At 43.8% G+C, this 22775-nt stretch overlaps 2 protein-coding genes across 4 annotated transcripts in view; one reads left to right on the top strand and one right to left on the bottom strand.

Annotated features, from left to right (window-relative positions):
- Window positions 1–22775, top strand: part of NCF4 (neutrophil cytosolic factor 4) — a 56629-nt gene that overhangs the window by 6706 nt on the left and 27148 nt on the right. The window lies entirely within an intron of this gene.
- Window positions 332–10533, bottom strand: PVALB (parvalbumin). Of its 2 annotated transcripts, none has more exons than XM_009475166.2 (5): window positions 10318–10533; window positions 9940–10007; window positions 7779–7911; window positions 7287–7396; window positions 332–1895 (listed from the first exon to the last, which is right to left on the bottom strand). In XM_009475166.2, the coding sequence occupies exons 2-5, from the start codon at window positions 9998–10000 to the stop codon at window positions 1867–1869; spliced, it is 333 nt and encodes a 110-aa protein (XP_009473441.1). In that variant the 5' UTR covers window positions 10001–10007; window positions 10318–10533; the 3' UTR covers window positions 332–1866. The 2 variants fall into 2 exon arrangements, with proteins under 2 accessions (XP_009473441.1, XP_087620675.1); XM_087764549.1 differs by having other exon boundaries at window positions 10451–10469.

The raw sequence follows: 22775 nt of genomic DNA, 5'->3' as shown, positions 1-22775 counted from the left end.
TGATAATGGCTGTGTTTGTTTGCTATTCGTTCTATTGTGCTATTTTTTGGTAAAGTCCTGGGTAAAATTTCAGCTTTCATGCCCTCCAGTGGAGCATTAAAATATAAATGCTTGCAGGTTCAAAGAATATAAAGAGACTGTAAAGGGCTCTGTTTATATAGCGATTTTTATGTCGATTCTCTGATTCCGTGGGTCTTCATTCATGATACTTCAATAGCTGGGTTCCTAATGTTTTTTCTGTAGCCCTGTATACTCTTGTAATTACGCTTTATTGCCACTTGAGGTCAGCAGCTGCCAAGAAAAAGAAGTAAATAAACTTGCTTCATCGCAATCCGTTTTCATTTGCTTTATTTAGAATACTTAAAAATCAATACATTCTTCAGATCCATATATACATTGTGCAAAACCAAAGGATTTCTTTTGAACGCATAGCGGCTTCAGCAAAAAGTCTTCCTTGCAAGTTACTACAGAGTGAAAATCTAGAATGGCTTTAAGGAGTGTTTATTGGCTTCCCGAGTAGCATTGGGTGATCGCTGTGGCAGAGAATGGTATTGTGTACAATATGGTGGTGTCAGGGTTTCAGCCTTATCTTTTTGTTTATACTAAACTAGTGATAATAAATCTGAATGGAATAAGGTATTATTGCTGCAGGGAATAGTTTGGAATCCAGAAATGGCAAATACCCTTCCTTTTAATTGCAGTAGTAATCAATGTTCTGTCAAGATGTGGGGAAAGTGCTGCCTAAAAATGATTCCCTCCTGCCCTTTAATCTTTGCTTTTTTTTTTTTTTAAAAAAAAGAAGATAAAAAGCATGAGCTTGGTGCCAAAGTTACTGAACAGGATTTGGGAAACAAGCATTTAGCTCTTGGCTCTGCTATAGGCTTACTGTTGACTAGTCATTTCCTTAGCTTGAGACTCAGTTTCCTATATGTAACTCAGAGAAAGCTATTCACTTCTCTGGTAAAGTTTTAGAAGAAATGTTTTTTGATGGGATTTTTTTATATACTATTTTAACAGTGGGAGTGTTAACAGTAGCATCACACCTGAATCTTGGTGTTCCCTTTCCTGAAATTCACACTGTTGTTTCTTGTGAGTATTCCATTCTTCCTGTCCTAGATAGTTGTGTAACATTGCTAGTAAACATATCCTGTGTTTCAGAAATGACCGCTTTTTAATAGTTTCCGAAGCTGTCCCCATGCATGATTGGCACCAACTGACATTCCTGTCAAACCTTTTATCCAACAGTCGCCTGCACCAGGCAAATTTAACAAATGATACAGACAAGGGTCAATTTACTGATCACCAAAATGCAGCAGGGGAGATGTAGGTTAAACATTAGGAAATACTTTTTAGCTATAACACTGATTAAGTCGAAAGAACAAACTGCCAAATGAAGTTGGGTAATTGCCATCACTAGAGATTTTTCAGGCTATGAGTATGCATCCATTTAGCAGGGATGGCTTAAAAATAATGCAGTCAGTTTTGCCACAGTTCAGAACTTGGACTGAATGACTCATATGCATGTTTTATCCCAAATAATTTTTAAAATTTCTTCCCACTTTACCCTAGCTAGGGATAAAGCAGCAGGGATGTCAGCAAAAAGGAGTAAAATTTTCTCTCAGTGTGTGCCAAGCTTACATGAAGTAAGAAACAAGTTATAGTGAGAGAGAATAAAGCCCAGATTGATGTGACCTTTATTATTTTAACAGTGTCTTTCAGCACAATTACAGAGTTGCAGGATTGCAGAGAACAGAGCTGGAGTATAAAATAACATAAATAAATAGAACAGGAGCCAAAGCAGTCAGCAGGAGGTGGTTGGAATTGGGCAGTGAAGGATGAGTGAAGGGTTTGCATTGGTCAAAGCCTTTATGATTCAGCCACCATAGTTGCAAATTCTGGAGAAGGGAAAAATTTTTTTAAAATATTAAAAAAAGAAAATGTAAAGAAGGAGGAAGCATATTACAATGATTACAGAGTCACTGGTGCAGCAGAAACATCACAATAACAGAAGAACAAAGAAATCCAAGTTAATTAAAGGGAAAGTATGACTTGAGAAATCTTACAGTGAAATGAAAGGATTTTTTGAGGGTAAGGGAGAAATGCTATACATGCCAGGCTGTCAAGACTGTCCACTGCTATTCATCTGAAGAACTTGATTAGTGCCCTGTTATTCCTTTGTAAATCACAATGGGATGAAGGCAAGAACTAGAAATTTAATTTTGCAGTGAGATAAATTTCCTTTATATCAGAGTTTGGCAAAGAGACTCATTAATGAGTCTTTCAGAGTATTCATGTCCCTGTATTATAAATATATTACATTTAAACTCAATTTTGTGATGGCAAATTGACTCAAAATGACAGATTACAAAAACAGAAGGCTGACACCAGCCTACAGAGCAATCTTGACCACATTGGTGATGAGAAAAATTCCTGTGATCTCAGAGGGCCAGGATTTTACCCTGTGGCTTTTATTAGTGTTACATCCATAATATTTACATAAATGTATCTATCTGCAGTTTGGGGTTATTTTATGCTTTGGTATATGTAATGCCTTTCAGCAGGGTGATAAAGCATGGAAAAGGCACATGTGTATCCTGGTGAATAGCTGCCTGGCATACTGCACTCTGAATACTGTATTACCCAAGGAGGTTATAATTCCTAACTCCGTCTAACCTTGGAGCAGTTACACTTGAGAATACCTTGCACAGTTGTGTGTGCCTCAGAGCGTTAAAAATGACAGACTGGAGGGAATCCCAAGAAGGGCAGCAAAGATGATAAAGGGATTAGAGGGTACACAGAGAGAGAGTGGTTTATGGGTTTAACATAATCGGCTGAGAGGCAAATGACAAGTAGGGGAGGCAGTCATCTGTAAAGGCTCAAGAGAAAATTATTGAAGTTTGACATAATGAAGAGTAATGTCTTGCAACTAAAAAAGATAGAAGATGAAAATTCGGCATTCTAATGTTCAGTTGAAAAATGCTAAACTCTTAACAAGTGAGATCTTTACTGACTCGTGTGTACAAACAGGTAGCGCTTTGTTGACGTGTCCAAAAAACAGGTTGCCAAACACTGACAAACCAGATTGAGAAATAAAAGTGTCAGAGGGTTTAAATTAAATCCAAATTTATCCATCATTTTGAAAGATGTAAGTCCAAATTAGGATTAGTGATGCAGATTACTTAACACAAAATGTGTATAAATCCTGTACACGGTGGGTACATAGATCGAAAGTGTTGCAAACTGAATTTAAGAGATAACATAAAGTACTTGTGGTAGAAACCCAGACTATTCTGGGCAAAAAAATTAAAAAGGCTATGATTATTAAATCACTGTGTGAATAAATCCTGCAGAGAGAAACATGAACTGCAATGGGTGAAACCTTTCCAAAAGGGAAAACTAACTATGCATATATTCTGTTAGAACAAGTTGTCATACTTGCTACAGCTAAATTAAATCCTTTTTATAATAATTTGTATCTACGGAATATATTTGGGAAAGGTTATTCAGACTTGCAGCGAAATATTTTCTATAATACGTTATGACGGTGATATTATCGCTTAATGGCAATATATTTCACGGGTACTTTCTGATAGCCAGCAAACCATAAAATACTCCTTCATGAATAACTGCTATGCGCTTTATACTTTTCCCAGGATTTTCAATGTACTTTAAAGATTTCAAAGATGTTCCAGTTGAATAATCTTGTAAACTAGTTCACTAATTATTTTCCTGTGAAGGTTAGCCCAACCACAGGTGGCTTGTGGAGGCATTGTTACAAAGTGTATTCAGACATGCAAAACTTCTGAGATACGGCGCTATATATTAGCCCCCGCCTGTTGGTCATTCTTGTAAACGTTTATTGCCTCTGACTGGCCTGTTAGCAAGAGAATCCTTGTGATCGACTACATCCTCTTTTCCAGTTGTAATTCTCCTTCTGAACAAAATTATATCTTTCTTTGCACAAATAATAGTCTTAAATTGCAAGGATTTAGACTATTTTGTCATGTGAAATAATTTACTAGCTATCTTGTGTCAAAGCTCTGACTTAAAAGGAGAGGATCGTTTCACTGTGTTCAGGGTAGTTTAGTAGTTTATCCAGCCTAATGCATACCCTGTAGTATTTTACTGAAATGACAGATATAATTACAGAGGACATGTTGTAGGCTAATGATTTCTCTCATCAGATTGTGTTTTTTACATTATCCGTACAATAGCAAATCTGTTTAGGAAGCTTTGTAAGTAATGAGCCACACTAATTTATTTTAGAAGATATAAGAGCACAAAGAGGGATAAGAAAGGAAGGACTTCCAAAAGGTTTTTCTTTCTTGTCCTGACTTTTACCTGTGGCAAGGCCATGACTTATCAGTGGTCATTTTGAATGCTTGATGTCTCATTTTTACAATGTTTAAAGAAAATAATTGAAATATTTTAAAATATCTGCAGAAGTTGAACTGTAGCAAGGAAAATATTTTGACTTACTGGGATAAAAATTTGGATTTGTTCTGTCTACAGTGCGTGATCTTTAAATTCTCTGTGTACTTGCTCAAGTCTATTAATATCAAGAAACCGTCATGATGTGCATGTCCAGTGCTAATACACAAAATACATTAGAAAAACATTATGAGCAGAAATCTTCATTTTCTTTTCTCCTCTTTCTAATAAATGTTCTCCTGAAGCTGACAGAGCTGCTTCAGCATCCCTTCCCAATCCAATCTGGAAGCTAATGTTTGTAGTTTTATTAGGTAACCTGGCCTTGGCCTGCAATTTTTTTCCAATTCGTCATCTTCTGTTCACATCAGTGGAAGATGGAGGAGGCTCGACATCACACAGAAGATGATCACGTCTTGCATGAACAAGCTGCAAGTTTTCAGCTGTTTGAAACTGGCAGATCAGCCACAAATTACAAATCTTGATCATACAAGAGGTAAGCTGGTGGAACTATTTCTGAGCTGAACAGTCTTGCAGGAATGATAAAAGGTTTAAAACAGGAGACGTAAGAGAAAATTTGCAATGTGAGGCCTCTAACTGGAAGAAGGCTGGTTAGGTTGGGATTAATGTTTGTGATGATACGTCTGAGGAAGATGGTTCTGCGGTGTTAAAAATCCATGAAGATCGGTTTTTACAACTGCTGTCGGCTCCTGAGGGACAGCGTTCAAGCGCCAGCTAGTGAATTAATGTTAACCTCTGTGAAAGGCTGCATGTTTGTGATCCTTTAGTGATGTACGAAGCTGATGTTTGAAACAAGGGGTAAAAGTGAGGCTTGACAATTCAATTACAGGGAAGGAAACAAATGGTTTGCAACAGAAATACAGCATTGCAATACTGAATATGAATGTGATGTACATTCATGACTTTACATTTTATTTGCATAAGCAGTTATAATCTGGAATTGGATTTATGAACCAAAGGAAAAGCTGGAAATATCAGTCATCCTCATCCTTTGGTCACAGTCCCAGCTGTTAACTTTGCATGTGTTTCAAGCCTTTCCAGTGTAACAATTTGCTGTCGGAGTCAAATTTAAGAAATGGAAAAGAAACCGATAATGTTGTATAATAGGGATATGGCCAGAAGAAGCAAAAGAAAAAAGCCCTTCATTCTCTTCTCATTATCATGTACAAATTCAGAGTAATTCCAGTTCAAAGTTAAGGGAGGGTAAAAGTTGCAGAAGAAAGAGATAAGGTGTTTCATATTGCTTTGTAACAATGTAGTTGTTTTCAGGCATTGTTTCAACTTGAAAAGAAAGTTATGGTCAATCTTAAATAAAAAAGTTAATGCTGTATCCTCTTGTATAAGCCAAAATCATTTTGCAACGTAGTTCTTTTATTCCAATTGATACTGCTTTTGTTTTGCAGCCTTCTGGGAATAACTGAAAATGTATCTGATGTGAGGTTGGTGGATCAGCTGTAAGCTTACTTACCTGAATCAAGTTTTCTTCTGAAAATCTTGCCCACTGATTTTAGTACCACTGCCACTAATTTTAATGGGAATAAGGAGGACCCATATAATAAAGCATACAAAATTTCAAATAATGATGCCTTCCTCGGGTTCAGTTGCGCTGCTACAGTTTAGCAGGAACTTCCCCTAGATGCTTCACAGTTGCTCCTCTGCAACCGTAATATAATCATGATCTGAGAAACTAAGAGGCTTTAGTCTAGAAACAGGATCATAGTCACTGATATGCCAGTGTGCTATGGACAGGCAGTTTACTCATCTATCACCTGACTAATATGTCAGTGGGTGGTTTTGGATGTCATTTTTTCAGCTTCTGAACAGGGAAACTATGTTAGTTAACCTTATTTTGCTTTTTATTCCTCTTTTAATTGCTTTTTAGTTGGAGGCAACATTTTTTACAAATCCCAGAGATGAGGTAACACAGAGAGATGTGAGGATTTTAAGATATTTTTTAGATTTCGCCCTATCATATGGCCTGTCAGTATGGTGAAAACTTAGCAATTGCCTGCTGTCTAGGTAATTTAGTACTCTGACCACAAACCTCTGCTACTGTCTCCTCCAATGAGGAAAGATTTAATGCAGAAATGCATCTCTTCATGTCTGTTCCAACGTGTCTCAGGGATACAGAAGAAATAGGAAAAAGGAGAAATTGTGTATGTGGGCTAATTTGATTCGTCCCAAGAGGGAATGGAAAACAGCAGTAATTTTTTAAGCAATGCTGTGAGAGGAAAAGTTGTTGTTTTCTTGTAGTTCTCATATTTAGTAACAGGGAGTGACAACCTTTCTTAGCTGTGAAGACACACATAAACACTAGAAAAAGCTGGATAGGCAGTTATTGTATAGAAATTCTGTACCGGACTGACTGTACTGTGAATTTTAAGAGCATTGCTTTGCTAAGTCATGCATTGCTTTCCTATTTACTAATCATCCAGCAGAAATGCTGGTACTCAGCTTTTTTCCTTTCTCTTTTGTAAGTTTTATAGTCAAGACCAGGTCTTTGAACTGCCAGTGTCCTGATCCTCACTCCACTGAAATCAACAGAAAAATTAAGCTAATTGAAGTAGAAGTTGGATGGGTACTTCGTCCTGTGCGGTAGGGTGCCTTAGCTACATCTCGGCTTCTCTTGCCCCCTCTAGTGTCAGAACTCGGCTCCTGATTCCCCTGGCGCCTGCAAGCAAGGTCTGGCAAACGTAGCAGGGCTTGGCATTTCATGAAATCCAAATTGTGCCCTTCAGAAGGTCACAGCCCCCAGTGATTCCTAGATTTCCTCAGTTCTTGTATGCAAGAGTAATATTGGATTGTTACTGTCAAAGTTTACTCCTTTAATCACATACCATCAGCGCCAATTTTACCATCACCGTCCTTATCTCCAGCAGCCAGAAGAGCCTTCGTTTCTTTGTCTGATAGGTCTCTTCCATCTGGGGTAAAGCCCTTCAGGACAAACCTAAAGAGGAGATGTGGAAAAAAGGAAAGGTTTTTTTTCAGTACAGTTTCACTTTGTATTTAATTGTACCTCTGCTTTGATATTGGAGTTGGAATCGAGGGTTGTATCTTCTGTTATTGACCTTCTTTAACATTCAGGAGGAGCGCTTTACTCTGAAACTGCATTTGACTGAAGAAGTATCTGTAAGGTATTGATCATTCATGTGTTTCAGGGTCACCCTCCAACACACTTTAGATCACAATCAGCAAAAAACTGGTTATGGCACACAAATACTAGTCAAGGGATGGAATTGTACGCTATTTTCTAGAGTCTTGTAAAAAAGAAAACAGGAACTTAGACTCTTAAGGCAGGGTTATTTGAGAAAGGACATATCTTTACTTACTTTAATTCTTCCTCTTCGATGAAGCCGCTTCGATCTTTATCAAGAATATGGAAAACCTTCTTCACATCTTCTGGGCTCTTCTTTTTCAGTCCTACCATCTCGAAAAACTTCTTGTAGTTAAAAGATTCAGCCGCTACAGGAGATGAAAAACCACAGCACTGCTTAGAAAAATCACTGAAACGTATACCAACACATACCCGTGGTTTTCCTCCACGCTGCCGCCTCTGCTGCCCGGGGAGGCAGAGCCGAGCCCGGCTGCGGCAGGGGCTGGGTGCGGGCACTGTGGCGGTCCGGGCTGCGCGGGCACTGAGTGAGATAAACCAAGGGGGAGAGGGGCAGCCTCTGCGTTTTGCAGATGGAGAGCTGAGCTAGAGAGGGATGGGGACTTGCCCAAGGTCACACAGGGAGTCTGTCACAGAGGTGGGAGCTGAAGTTTAACCTGCTCGGTCTTATTTCAGTGCCTTAAACCCTTTTTTTTTTTTTTTTTTTTTTTTTACGAAGTTTTACGCTAGTACAGTCATCTGAGAGCAGACTCTGGCTATTACATCGCTGTCACTTTTTGACATTTCCACCCCTGGGTTAAAACAAACCGCTCTTGCTCAACCCCGGAGCCCAGCATTGACGAGGAGCGTTTCGGAGCACATGGCTGTTTCAGTTCTGTGTCGTTTTTCCTGAGGACTTACTAGAAATCAGTGTTGCGTTTCGACCGCTAAAGGTATGTGCAATCGCGGTTTGTAAGCTCAGACGCTGCAAGGGAGTGGAGTGCTGTGCGGTGCTGTGCGGTGCTGTGCGGTGCTGTGCGCTGCCTGCAGGACCGTGTGAGGCACGGTCGCCGGGGAGGGGAAAAAAAAACCCAAACCAACAGAGCCCTTGAAATCGGAGCTGAGATAAATGAGTTTACCTGCTCCACCTCTCCTCTAACCGCACCCGCTTTTGTCGCACCCCCGTAGCCTTGCTAACGACTCCGGTGTGGATTAGAAATCCAAAACAGTGACCTCCAAAACGTGCTGTGGACTTTTTTTTTTTTTTTTTTTTCCTTCCCTTCCTTCCCCGTGCGTCCTTATTCCCGCCGCAGCTTTTCCTATTACGTAAAATTAAGGAGGCTCAGTCTTTCGGGATCTGCTTGACTGAGACCTGTCATTAGTTGCTGCTAATTGCATCTGCTCCGGGACTTGGAGACGGCCGCAGAACAATGGAAGCTAATGAGAAAAACAGCTGCTGAATGGAGCAAAGCGGTTTGTTGGTCCCTTCGACTCTCCGGCTGCTGAGTTTGTTCGGGCTCAGCGGTTTTTGCGCTTCTGTCTGTCAGTCTATCTGTCTGGGAAGGTCACCGCAGAGAGCGGGGCGGCGGGAGGCTGCTCCTGGGTGCTGCCTTCAGCCAGGCGGTGCGGGGGGGAGGTACGCCGTGCCCATCCCGCAGCCCCATTTCTGGCGTTTCTTTGAGAGCAACCTTAACTACCTGAACCTCCGTACGCACGAAGAGGGGTTGCTGTCAATTTAGGGGTCGCGATGAATTAGAGGGGTAGGGAATATCTGAAAGGCGGAGGAGCCCGAGGGGGAAGGAAGTACGGACCGCTGCAGCCATTCGTCCTGCAGAAAGCTTCTGCAGTCGAGCAGTGCACCCGCTTGCTCTGCTGTCGCCTTCTGCTCCGTCCCGAAAAGCAAAGCCCACCCGGGGATTCCGCATAGGATGTAAGAAAAGAGCGGTTTCTTATTTTCTTGAAACGAGAAACAGCAGTTCTGCAATACCTGAACCTGAATTTCGGGGGTGAGTGGGAAGCTGCCGACATCCACGGCTGACTTCCCTATCCCACATCAAGATATAATCCACCCTGGCTCGCCGAGGGTTTTGTTCCCTTTGAAAGTATCCTCTCGGTAGAAGCAAAGTCTGTCCTCAGTTACTGCTTGCCTTCCTTTAAAATAGATGTTTCACCTCTGTAATGTGCAGGACAACTTTGCTGAGGATGCAGCCCTGCGCTTGATAAACCTGTCAGGCTTTCACTGCACTTCTGAAAACACGTCCTCATCTGATATTTTGTCTAGCCGGATCCTCTAATCTTCCCCGAGCTTAAATAAATGCACTGCTATCCTAAGCTGAAGAGACGAAAGGGGGGAAAAGAGAGAAGAGGGGAAAAAAAAAAAAAAAAAAAAAGGCACTCACCTGAAAAGGCTCCCACAGCCTTCTTGATATCCTCAGCGCTGAGCACGTCAGTCATAGCCATCCTGCAACTGTTTGAACAGGGAAGCAAGTGCGAAAAGATTAAAAAGTGCTTTTCTCATCATTTCTGCTCATATGACCAAAGCTGCAGTGCTGTGTGGGGATGGCACACCGGGAAAGGCTGGAGCCGTGCCAGCTATATAGCTCTGCGTGGATCAGTGCCACGGGCTGTCGCTCTCCAGTTTGCAGAGCACCAAGGAGTCCACAGACGCGAGGGTCCGGCTAAAGAGAGGGGCCGGGGATGCCTTCGCGGGGACCGGGGTGGGTGGGGGAGGACGCGAGTGGGGGTCGCTCCCTGGGAGGTTGGAGCCTAAGCCTTACTGGAGCGGTGCCAGAGTCTGTCGTGATACCGGCTGGAGAAAGAGTTGTGCCAAGGTCAAGTCCTCGGGTGCGGTGGAAGAGCTAGTGGTGCAGCGCAGAGCCCTCTCCTTTAGCAAGTCGGGATGAGCTTTACCAGTTATATTGGGTGACGAGTAAGGAACAGCAGCATATGCCAAGCTTCAAGCTGCTCTCGAGGTCGGGAAGCAAATGCAAGGTAGCTTTCGAACATTCGCCTTCTCGTTCAGACACTTTAAACGTCTCCCCCTTCTCCCTTCCCCCTCCCCTTCACACACACATTCCTTTTAGACCTCGCTTCTTTCGGGCCAGTCCATATTAAGCATCATCCTCGCTGAATGAATTATCACATCCCTGCGAATCCCACAGATCCCGTTGGTAATGCACAATATGCTGCGGAATCTTCCGCGCCGCGACACGGTGGAACGAGACGCGAGGTGGCAACGCGCTCGTGGGGAGCTCCCGCGTGGCCGTGGGCTTCTCGGGCGGCACCGGGCACTTCCCCACGTGGTGGGGGGAAAAAAAGATTTAGGAATTGTCAGGTGTTTTCTAGGTTTTGGTTGTTTTCTCCAAGAAACCGTGGCCATACGGCAAGTGGCCCAACTCCTTCTCAGAGGCTGGGCAGGACCCACCAGGCCGAAGTGGCCAAGGCGAGGGCCCAGCAGTGGGGCAGATCTCTGCAGGAGCGCTGGCACCGCTCCTTGGGGAAAGGCGGGCGGGGTGGGGGTGTGTGTGTGGGGGTGTCTGTGTGTCTGTGTGTGTGGGGGGGTGTGTGTGCAGGGCGGTGGCAGCGAGATCCCCACGACGCCATCAGCGGGCACGGCCCGATCCCGCTGATGCGATCGCACCCTTGTCCTGAGCGAGAGCGGCCTGAAAAAGGAGGCGGCTGCTGCTGAAGCTCGGGTGGCTCTGTCAGTCATTCCTCGGCGCTTTTAAAAGCGGGACCCCCCATCCTTTTCTCCGCGGCCCAAGTTCAGCTGTAGCGGGTGAGTCATGAGCTTGCTGCTGCGCGCAGAAGGACGGAGGAGGAGGTGACATTGGGGTCCCCTGGTTGTTTGTGAGTTTTTTTCCTTTTCTTTTTTAACCAGAGACTCTTCGTCGTGGGAGGGACTGTCGTTTCTCTCTCGCTGGAACTTTTCCCCCCTTCATTTCCGTGTGTTTCCTGAGATACAAGACAGGCTTAGTTTTCTCCAAGGACAAACAAGGAGACGGGTGGGGGAGCCGAGTCCCTCTCCCGAGGCTGAAAGCATCTTTCCCTGACCCACAGGGAAGGAGGAGCTGTGCGCTTGGGTGCTGGGCACACCCCGCCGCCCGGGCAGTTCTCCCCCGCTGTTTGGGAGCTGGGGGGTGACAGGGTGCCGTGAAGGCGCTACTGGGGCTACCCGGCTCTCTTGCTCCAGCGGCGTTCAGCTTGCAGAAGGGAGGTGAAAAAGCCTCGCGCAGCACAGCTGAAAACCCGATCGTTGGTCTGTTTTACGCTTAGGTGAAGTGTGGACCCATCGACATGCAGCTGTTTACAAGAGAAATCAATGTGCGCGACCTTCTGTCTTTGGCGTCCCCTTCCTTTTCCCCAGCTGCCGGAGGGGAGAGCCATCCCCTCTGGTTTCCTGACACGACGTCGCCGCCCGCTTCCCCGCTTCGCTAAGCTCAGCACCGGTGCAGGCCGCAAAGGAGCTGGTCCTCAGCCTCCGCGCCTGCTTTCCTTTCTTACGAACCTTCTGCAAACCCGTGGTTGAGGTTTCCTTGTCCTGGGAGCTGGAGAGCCTCCCCCTTCAGGTCCCCCCAAAGCGGAGCGCTCCTCAGCATCCTCCCCCGAAGATGCTCTCGTTGCGGGTGACCCGTGTTTCGGTGCCAGCCCCGCTCTGCTGACAACGCGGAGCACGTTTGGAGGGCTGCCCTCGCAAGTAACTCAAGTCAGCAGCTGGCAGAGGCTGCCCGCTGCGCTGGCAAGCGCCAAGCAGGTTAACTAGCCTCATGCCGAGCAAACCGGCCAGAGGCACGTAGCTCCCCGGCGTCTGAGGCGCGTTCCCTGCCCGTGTCCCGGGGATGGGCGCCTGGCAGCTCCCTCCGCATCCCGAACGATGCGCCAGCCGCCCCGCTTTCCCTCGTCATCGGATCCGTCAGGCCGCTGCGGCCTCATCGTGCTGTGAAGGCGAAAAGTGAGAGGTGCCAGAAAAATGAGGCTTCGGATCAGGTGGAGCCGTTTGTATAGCCTAAATAACATTTCCCCCGGCTTCCCGGCCCCGGTTCAGAAGCCCAGAGGCCGTGCTGCCCGCGGCCAGAAAACAAAACAAAACAAACCCCCAAAAAGACAGGTTTTCAAAGCGGGCAGTTGGGGGTCTAACATGGAGGGGTGGCTGAGGCCCGTCTCTAATCTCAGCAGTGCATCCGTCCCTAAGGGCAGCTGCAAACTTCTAGAAGCTTTTAACCACCAAGCTTTAGTCAAAACTGTTATCTCATTCTAACGTAAAAGGCGTTTCACGAATTGGCAGTTTCACACTCGACCCTTCACCTTTTTCTCATCACCCCTGCGAGATGAATGATGCATTTTTTTCTTTATTTCTGAGGTTTTGCCAGTTTTCCTGCCCAAACTATTTGCTAAAATCCACACCGTGGATTTCCCAGTTGCCTGCACAGAAGCTTTCGTATAGATCAACTCTCCCTTCCACTTGCGCCAGGCCGATGATATTCTTACTAAGCAAACGATCAAGTAAATTAAGCAGAAATCAACCCGCCCTTGTCAGAAGCAAACAAGTCAGGGAGAATTTCATGAAGAGCAAGAAGCCCCCACGCCAAAAGTTGAAGCAGAAAGCAGGGAGTCCTTTGCAAAAAGCGTGACGCATTTCCACACCTTCCTAGTGACCACGCCAAGGAGAGCAACTTCATCCATCGCTTGCGATCGTCTGTGCGTAAAGAGAGATTTCGTTTCTGCGGCGTGTTGTGGAGGGGTTTTTTTTTGCCTTTGGTTCAGGACTGAGCATTTCAGTAAATTCTGTTGACCGGGTCCTTGCTCGCGTTCCCGTTCACTCTCTCCCCTCCCCTTCCCTGTTTTGCTACTTCCATTTTCTCACTTTCTCCCCTCCTTTTCTCCTCACTCGCCCTCAGTGCGTTCACCTGTTTCCTCCTTTTAATAGCCCTTTCTCCTCGTTTTCAGCCTTCTCTGCGGGAAGCCGCTCCTCTGTGTGTGGAAGATTTGCACCTCTTTGTCTCTGGGCTTTTGTCTGTGGGAAGGGGGATGGGGTGGGAGTGATGGGAGATATCCTTGTCGGCTTTCCTTCGGGCGAAGGTCCTGGGTTCCTGCCGGGAGCGGGCGAATCCACGTTTGCTGGGGAAGTTTGAACGTTTTCTTGCTACTTACCTTTTGGATCTCTCCTAGGCACGCTTGGAAAGGGCGCTAGACATGGAGGTGCTCAAAAAGCGGTGGGACTCGGGGTAGGAACCCCACTTATATAATCTCTCCTGCTCTTTCTATTTTTGGCAGGTGATACCCACTCCTCACTGGTGTCAGATATTCAGGGATTTTGGTGGTGGTGTCACATTCATCTTTCCCTTAACTAATCAAGGAACACTATTAATAATCCTTGGCGCTCACCTTCCCCTGGCTGTGAAAAGCTGTTACCTCGGCAAACGGACGGTCCGCTTGAACCTGTGTTGGTCAGGGGCGAGGCAGGCAGCGCGGATCAGGGGTCTGGGGGCAAACAGGGGCTTCGTCTTCCATCAGAGGGAGGAGGTGGCGTTGGGAAGACCTGTCACGATAGATTGGGCGGCTCGGTTCGAGAGTTGGGCTCTGCTCAGCAGGAAGGGACTAGGAAGATGCGACCTCCTCATCAGAGCGAGGGAAAGCTCAGGAGTTTGTCCTTTTCTCTCTTTAGCCCCGGCAGATACTACTCGAAACAAGAGAGAAGAGCCCTAGAGTGCCTCCCGCACCTAAAGCTGCAACGTCTAGCTTTACCTCTTGGCCTTGAAGGACAGTGGAAATAATTTTTCCTGCAGGCAACAGCAAACTCAATTGTGTAATTCTGGTTGCTCATACTTACAGCAGCATCCAAAGTCTCCATTGTGGGCCCCGCTGGGCAAGTTGCTGTAGAAGTCTAAAAAATGTACAACCCGAGATTTCTTAGGAGAGGCGGAGCATTGTAAATGAAGAGATACTGTATATTCAGTCATAATACATTGACTGTAACTTTTCCAGCATATAAATTCGCTTTATGCTGAGTTGCTCATTCCAGAGAAAGACACCTTTGAAGACACCTCTATTTTTACTCTCTCGAGCAATAATAACAGCAATAAAAATGCCATTGAGATCTATTTGCCATTCTGTAATCCATCTGGGGACAGTTTTCCTGATTTTTAATGTTTTTCTGGCAAGGGGAATCATTTTATAAAGGACAATGAATCACATTTATCTGGAGTATATTTGTGAGTAAAAAAAAATCTTTTCTGTTTCAGGACTCAAACCCAACAGTTCTTAGGTTAAAAAGCAACCAAGGCTGTTGTGATACAACTGAAATTATCTTTCGGGAAAGGCAGGTGCTGCAAAAGTGAGATTTGATTTTTCTAGCTTGATTAATTGATCCTAGAAGGGAGGAAAGGTAATTGAGGTATGTATGGGATAAGAGTATTTAAAAATATTTCTCTACTGCCAGTATAATTTTGATACTGAGTTCTGTGATAAACTGGAAATTCTCCAGCAGCTTTAGATAATTTCTAAAGAGGAAGCTTTATTGAATCAAACATGAGAAAGGTTAATTCAATCAGTTTAATGTTCTCTCTCTTATTTATTTTTATTATACTTCCTGTAGTGGTTTTTGAATTTTCAGTGTGCTACAGCAGTAGGGGAAGTAATATTACCTTTCAGGTAGCCTCCTTTATTTCTCACAAACACCGCGCCTGCGCCCTGGCTCAGAGCAGGTGAGACTGTATTTAATTACAGTGTGAGATAGCTGACTCTTGTGGGTCAAAATGTTTCAACCAACTGGTGCGTTGCCTTTGGAACAGAATGATTCATAGTACGCTGTTCACTAAAGTCAGTGATGTGACGTTTGCATTACACTTTCACATGTTATATACCCTTGATGTAGTACCAAGACTAGATTCTGGTTTAGAGATACCAGAATCTCATGGTTGTTAGCTGGATGCTCTATTTCCATTTGGTAGCTGGCAGAACAACTCTTTTCTCTTACCTTCTTTTGGCAGCTTAGAGAGGATAAGGATTGTAGGACCGTCTTTTTGGCTACCGGAGGGTGACTTCCATTCCTGTCTGCTCCACTGGAACGAGGGCGTTTGTCCACTGGCGAAAGGAGAGCAAGTGCAGGGCTAGTCATTGCGATTCCTCTGTGTAATTCAGCCATGTGAAAGCCATCCTGATGAGTGGAAATCCTTTCTTATCCTTTTAGTTAGTTCCCACTAAGGCTTATTTACAAAGAGAGAAGCAGATTTATGACCTCATTGGGCATATAGTGAGGTCTTTGTTACATGTCAAGTATTTCATTAATTAAAAGGGTTTTTGTGGTTGGGATTTTTTTGTGGTAAGAAGGATACAATCAAAACCTGATGCTTCTAGGTTATTCGTACAAATCTGCCTGAAGCTGAAAGACATGGAGAGCTGTGGCAACACGATCACTGAGAGTTCACCTATGTGAAATGATAGAATTTAGGGAGGAAGAGTTTGTGTTACTGCAGTCATCAGCTTCAGTAATGTGGTTACGTATTTACTATCATCTCAATGAGGTTCATTCAGGAAAAGATTAGGACTGGGTTTCCCCTTTAGGATACATATACACTGCAGAGTTAATTGGAACGCTTATTCATTATCATTTCTTTTTCTCTTTCCCACCACATATAAATATCTGTAATCTGAATAATAAGGTGCTCCAGGCCAATATCAGACAATATACCCCAAATTTTTTATATTATCATCATAGTGCTAGCATAGCACTTTAAAAAGGAAGCTTGTCCTGCTGCTGTCTCCCATGTCTAGTACATGTCTCGTGACAAGCAACTTCAGCCTTCAGGGATACCAGTCAGCCATCTTTCACTTGCCCTGCATTTCTTTTCCTACTTATTCATTAAAGAAGCCACATGATTTCCTTTATTTGAAAGCATATTCTGAAATTTAGAGATTTCATTGATAAGAAAAGTTTCTTGGATGCCAGTTAGCATTTCTCTTATATATTTTTATCTCGTCAATATCTCATATAAGTCTCTGGATCAGCCTTCTTTTTCACTGTCGTCTTGGTGCTTATGCCTTTGTTGTGGTTTAACCCCAGCCAGCAACTATGAACCACACAGCCGCTCACTCACTCCCCCCAGTGGGGTGGGGGAGAGAATTGGAAGGGTGAAAGTCAGACAACTCCTGGGTTGAGATAAGAACAGTTTAATAATTGAAGTAAAATGAAATAGAATGATAGTAGTAGTAGTAGTAATAATAATAATAATAATATAATACAATAATAATGTACAAAGCAAGTGATACACGACACAATTGCTCACCACCCCCTGACTGATGCCCAGCCTGTTCCCGAGCAGCAATCCCTTCCCCCCCGGCCAACTCGCCCCAGTTATATACTGAGCATGACGTCATACGGTGTGGAATAGCCCTGTGGCCAGTCTGGGTCAGTCCCCCTGGCTGTGCCCCCTCCCAGCTTCTTCTGCGCCACGCAGAGCATGGGAAGCTGAAAAGTCCTTGACTGGTGTAAGCACTACTTACCAACAACTAAAATATCAGTGTGTTATCAACATTATTCTCATACTAAATCCAAAACACAGCACTATACCAGCTATTAAGAAGAAAATTAACTCTATCCCAGCTGAAACCAGGACAGTATCCACCCCTTATTCCATACCATATACGTCATGCCCAGGTCTTTCAAATACATTCCAATTAATCACTACCACTTTTCCAGTCTTTTGATATATTTTATATATATATATATACACACACACATATAGATATAATTTCCCTAGTCTATAGGCTATCCCTCTAAAATGTTTGTTGAGTTCATTTAGTTCATGACTTTAGGCTTCATCTGTCATAACAGTCTTTCAGGGCAGGAGAGATGGTGTGTGGTGTTGGATTGTTGTATGCTGAAGTCAGTTCTGGTTCCATCACCACTGCACTTTGTTCAGTTTCCTCAAAGTTTGTTCTTCATTAATTTGGGTGATTCTTACTGTATACAGTTGATATGGCACATAGTGATCATTGAAGTGATGACATCTAGTATTATATAGCAACTAACATTATACAATTCAGTTCATTGGCTATTTTCACCCAAAATCAAATCTCCTTGAGGTACACATCGGACTTCCCCATCCTCCCGCATCACCCACCAAGTGCATCCAGGTCCTTGAGCAAAAGCAATCCCACGAATGGGTTTACCTCTGCCTGAAGCAGGAGTAACCCAGACTGTCTTCCCTGTCATATTTTTTAGGTGCACTACAGGGACTTTATCCCCCTCTGCAGTACGTAAAAGTCTTGACTGGGCAGGGCCAGCTTGATTGGCAGATCCCCTAGTGTTGACTAACCAAGTGGCCTTTGCTAAATGTGTATCCCAGTGTTTGAATGTCCCACCACGCATTGCTTTTAGTGTAGTCTTTAACAGTCCATTGTATCGTTCGATTTTCCCGGAGGCTGGTGCATGATAGGGGATGTGATACACCCACTCAATGCCATGCTCTTTGGCCCAGGTGTCTATGAGGCTGTTTCGGAAATGAGTTCTGTTATCTGACTCAATTCTTTCTGGGGTGCCATGTCGCCACAGGACTTGCTTTTCAAGACCCAGGATAGCGTTCCGGGCGGTGGCATGGGTCACGGGATATGTTTCCAGCCATCCGGTGGTTGCTTCCACCATTGTAAGCACATGGCACTTGCCTTGGCGGGTTTGTGGAAGTGTGATATAATCAATCTGCCAGGCCTCCCCGTATTTATATTTCAGCCATCGTCCTCCATACCAGAGAGGCTTGAACCGCTTGGCTTGCTTGATTGCAGCACATGTTTCGCATTCATGGATAACCTGTGCAATAGTGTCCATGGTCAGATCCACCCCTCGATCACGAGCCCATCTATATGTTGCATCTCTTCCTTGGTAGCCTGAGGTGTCATGGGCCCACCGAGCTAGAAATAATTCACCCTTATGTTGCCAGTCCAGGTCCACTTGAGCCACTTCAATCTTAGCAGCCTGATCCACCTGCTGATTGTTCTGATGTTCTTCAGTGGGCCGACTCTTGGGTACGTGAGCATCTACATGACGTACTTTTACAACCAGGTTCTCTATCCGGGCAGCAATATCTTGCCACAATGTGGCAGCCCAGATGGGTTTGCCTCTGCGCTACCAGTTGCTCTGCTTCCATTGCTGTAACCAGCCCCACAGGGCATTTGCCACCATACATGAGTCGGTATAGAGACAGAGCATTGGCCACTTTTCTCGTTCGGCAATATCTAAAGCCAGCTGGATGGCCTTCACCTCTGCAAACTGACTCGATTCACCTTCTCCTTCAGCAGTTTCTGCAACTTGTCGTACAGGACTCCATACAGCAGCTTTCCACCTCCGATGTTTCCCCACAAGACGACAGGACCCATCAGTGAACAAGGCATATTGCTTCTCATTTTCTGATAGTTTATTATATGGTGGGGCCTCCTCAGCACGCATCACCTCCTCCTCTGGTGATATTCCGAAATCTTTGCCTTCTGGCCAGTCCATGACCACTTCCAAGATTCCTGGGTGACCGGGGTTTCCTATTCGAGCCTGTTGTGTGATCAGTGCGACCCACTTACTCCATGTAGCATCAGTTGCATGATGTGTACAGGGGACCCTCCCTTTGAACATCCAGCCCAACACTGGCAGTCGGGGTGCCAAGAGGAACTGTGCTTCAGTACCAACCACTTCCGAAGCGGCTCGAACCCCTTCATATGCTGCTAATATCTCTTTTTCAGTTGGAGTATAGCTAGCCTCAGATCCTCTATATCCCCGACTCCAAAACCCTAAGGGTCGACCTCGAATCTCCCCTGGTGCTTTCTGCCAGAGGCTCCAGGTAGGGCCATTCTCCCCGGCTGCAGTGTAGAGCACATTTTTTACATCTTGTCCTGCCCGGACTGGCCCAAGGGCTACTGCATGTACTATCTCCTGTTTCAGCTGAAACCAGGACAGCCTTTCATTTGGTTTTACAAACAGTTACAATATACTTCAGTCCTTAGGTTAACCAAGCTATACAGAATTATTTATTTTACATTTTTGCTCATGAATCAGCCTCTCTAGACCTGTAATCATTTTTTCTTACTTGTTTTTGCAGCATTTTATAGCCAACATTCATTATACAGGAACTCCTTCATTTTCCTCTAAGGCAAAGCTCAGTGCTGGTCTCACCTGTGCTTAGAGGCAGGATAGGAATCCTTACAATGGCAGTATTTTCTTTGGTGTTTTCCCTGTAAGTTATGACATAAGTGTATGTTTCTTCCTCCTGCTCCTGCTATCAAACTTGCCCGTTCTCACAAGGTCCTAGGTATATTGTCTCTTTCATCTTACTTCTAAAAAAAGGGAGAAATATCATATTGCTCTCCTTCTTAGCTGAAATGACATGCCTTAGGTGCTCCGTATAACCATAAACCATACAATACTGTGGTTCAGGATTCCAGAAACCCTGTACCAAAAGTCTTTTGGAGAAGTAGGAGAATATGAGTTTTAATTAATATTGAGAATTATTAGAAAGATGAATGTCAATACCCACATTAGAAGTTGCCCAGAATTTTAGAACAAACCTCTCCTGGCAAAAGTACCACTAAACCTTTCATGTTGGTAAGTACAACTTGTAGCTTTTTCAGAAGATGCATTTATGTAGTAAAGAATGTAGCACCTATTAAATTTAGTCTGCCAAGGATGTTGTGATGTTGAGAGCTTTTGTGTGTTGGAGCTGGAATAGGCGAATTCATGGAAGAGACGTCCATTGAAGGTTACCAAACTCATAGAGGCCACATCCAGCTTGTGAAGTTCCTGAGCTAAAGTGGCTGGGATTTGGGATAGGATTAGGGGAAAGTGTCATAATGTGGTTGCCTTGTGCTTATGTTCCTCCAAAGGCTTTTGTCTATGTCCACTGTTGGGGACAGGATACTGGGTTAGAGGGCTAGAGGAAACTTATTTTGATGCGGTATGGTGGTTCTTAACTTATTTTCTCCAGTGTAGTTTACAATACCACACATGTGTGAAAAGTGGAAGGATCAGGTGGACAGAATGTATACGAAAAATAAATCAGTTAAAAGAATGACTCACAGTACCCATAGAAAAAAAATCTTTTTCTTCGTTAATATAAAACAGGAAACTTCAGTCCACGGTTACTGTGACACTTTGCTTATATGCTACTCTTGAGTTTTTGTATGCCCTCTTTAGGCTGCATATGAGCACATTTGTTCAGGCATATATATATTTTACACTACTACCCTGTGACTGAAAATGTCAGGTTTTTTGTGTATACTATCATTTCCTTCTGCCAGATGGAGTATATCAGACTGATTCAGGCTTTTTAGGTTCAATTACTTCTTCATTATCTATGCAATGGACTATTCTTTGGTTTGCCTGAGAGAAGACTGTATTCCTAGGATGAAAGCTTAGTGGTTCCATTTTTACATATGGCTCCTCTGGTAATTGGCTCAAAAGCTGGAAATAGGAAATGACTACAAGCGGTACCCCAGAGGCTAGAAATAGGTCACTAATAGTCCATGCTACCAGTGGGCTTTGGGGACTCTCCAGCTTGTATTGTAAATGGTGTGGAAATGAAAGTGAAATGTCTTGAACACTGTCATCCAAAGGAGATAATACAAATGAAAAACAGCAATAGGTGTTTCTGTGTAAATCCCTGGTGAGAGTTAGGCTCAGATTACCAAACAAGAAAAAAGCTAGTGCTGAAAGAGTAGATCTGTGTATCATAACACCTCCTAGCAACTCTCAAATTGATACTTACGGCAGGAAAAAAAGCCGTTAGTCCCATTGGGAAACCCTGACCCCAAGGCTAAGAGAATGGAAACAGTTGGTTTTCTTTACAACAGACACTTGTGGGTATCAGACATTTGTCATAATTGACACTCTGGTGTTGTTCACACTGGGAGGGATAAGCCCATGTAATTATTACCACAGGGGTTATATTCCAGAAAAACTAGCACAGCAGGAAGATGGCTTCATTACTTATTCCCATTTATACTAGGCTGCTGGTAGGAGAGTGGTCAAAGCATTTAGATAAGGGTAAACAGCTTTTGGGGAAATTTCACTTCAGTTTTAGCAGTTGGAATCCTGTGGTAACCCAAATTTTGATAGTTATTCTTTAATGAATCTGGGGTTTGTGTTGGTTTTTTTTTTTCTTACGCTCTTATAATTTGTTTCAGAGCTGTTAGAGCACAGTGAGCTGGATTTAAAAGTCAGAGGTTTGCAAAGGAGTCATATCTTTCTGGGTAAACAGCAGATGGGAAGAATTTTATGGCAGTGATGCTCAAATGGTAAGTTGGGGCTTTTCCTGCCAACCTCCCAAGTGGAAATTGCTGGCTAAGAAAGTCTGTAACTAGCAGCAGAAAAGGAGCAGGGTTGTGTCAGCTGTTCATTTATTGTCAATATTTCATTATAAAACAATTCTTCCACTTGCATGACTGGTAAATGAGATATCTTCTCAGGTTTAGGTCATGATTTGAATACAGCCAAGGAGAATATCATTAAATAAAAGTCATTATTCTGTAGTACTGTTTCAGTCACCCTGATGAAATGAGTTGAACAGCCCCAGTCCAGTTGTTAATAAACAGATACACACAAAACAAACTTATTGGCACTAAAATAATATCTCCACATAGTTCACGGCCTGAATCAGACCCAAACACTGAATTTCTCTTCTTTATCGCTTTAGGTTGCCTAAAGGGAGGACTGCAGGAAGGAAATCTCTACTCTTGTTACCTATGCTAAACTTCTTAAGAGAATGGCTGGACATTCAAGTGTTGGCTTGTCCAGCACCATTCACTTCTGCTGCATCTGGGATTCCCTCAAGTAAATGCGAAATTGAAAATCTGAGTTTATCTTTTGTAGCATCCTTATCCTCTATCTTCTGGAGAGAATTTTATTAAAGAAAGACTCACTGGGATGTTCCTAAGGGCAGTATATTTTCCCTGTCATTACCAGTGTCCTACAACTGGTACATTCTTCTTACAATTCCCTTTTAGATATTCCTTCTGATAATCATCTTACCACCTTGTTCGTAGTCTTATGTATGGGGATTTCTTTTTTTTTCTTAGGCAATGTGAAAACGTTTATTCCCACTATTTAAAACATTATTTGCAAAAAAAGAAATAGTTTTCTTGGACTAACCCATTTTATAGAAACTTACATTATGTTTTTTATATTCTGCACATCTGAGTTGATGCTCATTATGGGCATACTTTTTTTTCTTGGATGTTTGTGTTGTTTCTCCTTCCTAAA

The sequence above is a fragment of the Nipponia nippon genome, unplaced genomic scaffold (genome assembly GCF_047370975.1).
Source record: "Nipponia nippon isolate SJK-2023a ecotype South Korea unplaced genomic scaffold, ASM4737097v1 scaffold_3, whole genome shotgun sequence".
Taxonomy (NCBI): Eukaryota; Metazoa; Chordata; class Aves; order Pelecaniformes; family Threskiornithidae; genus Nipponia; species Nipponia nippon.
This window is presented reverse-complemented; position numbering and strand designations above follow the sequence as displayed.

What these genes read in the sequence shown, in the direction of transcription:
- PVALB (XM_009475166.2), bottom strand. Translation starts at nt 10,000, where the DNA reads ATGGCTATGACTGACGTGCTCAGCGCTGAGGATATCAAGAAGGCTGTG. An exon ending in GGCTGTGGGAGCCTTTTCAG is followed by an intron (nt 7,912 to 9,939) that starts GTGAGTGCCTTT and finishes CATCTCCTGTAG; the next exon opens with CGGCTGAATCTTTTAACTAC. An exon ending in TGGTAAAATTGGCGCTGATG is followed by an intron (nt 1,896 to 7,286) that starts GTATGTGATTAA and finishes TCCCTTCTCCAG; the next exon opens with AATTTGCAACTATGGTGGCT.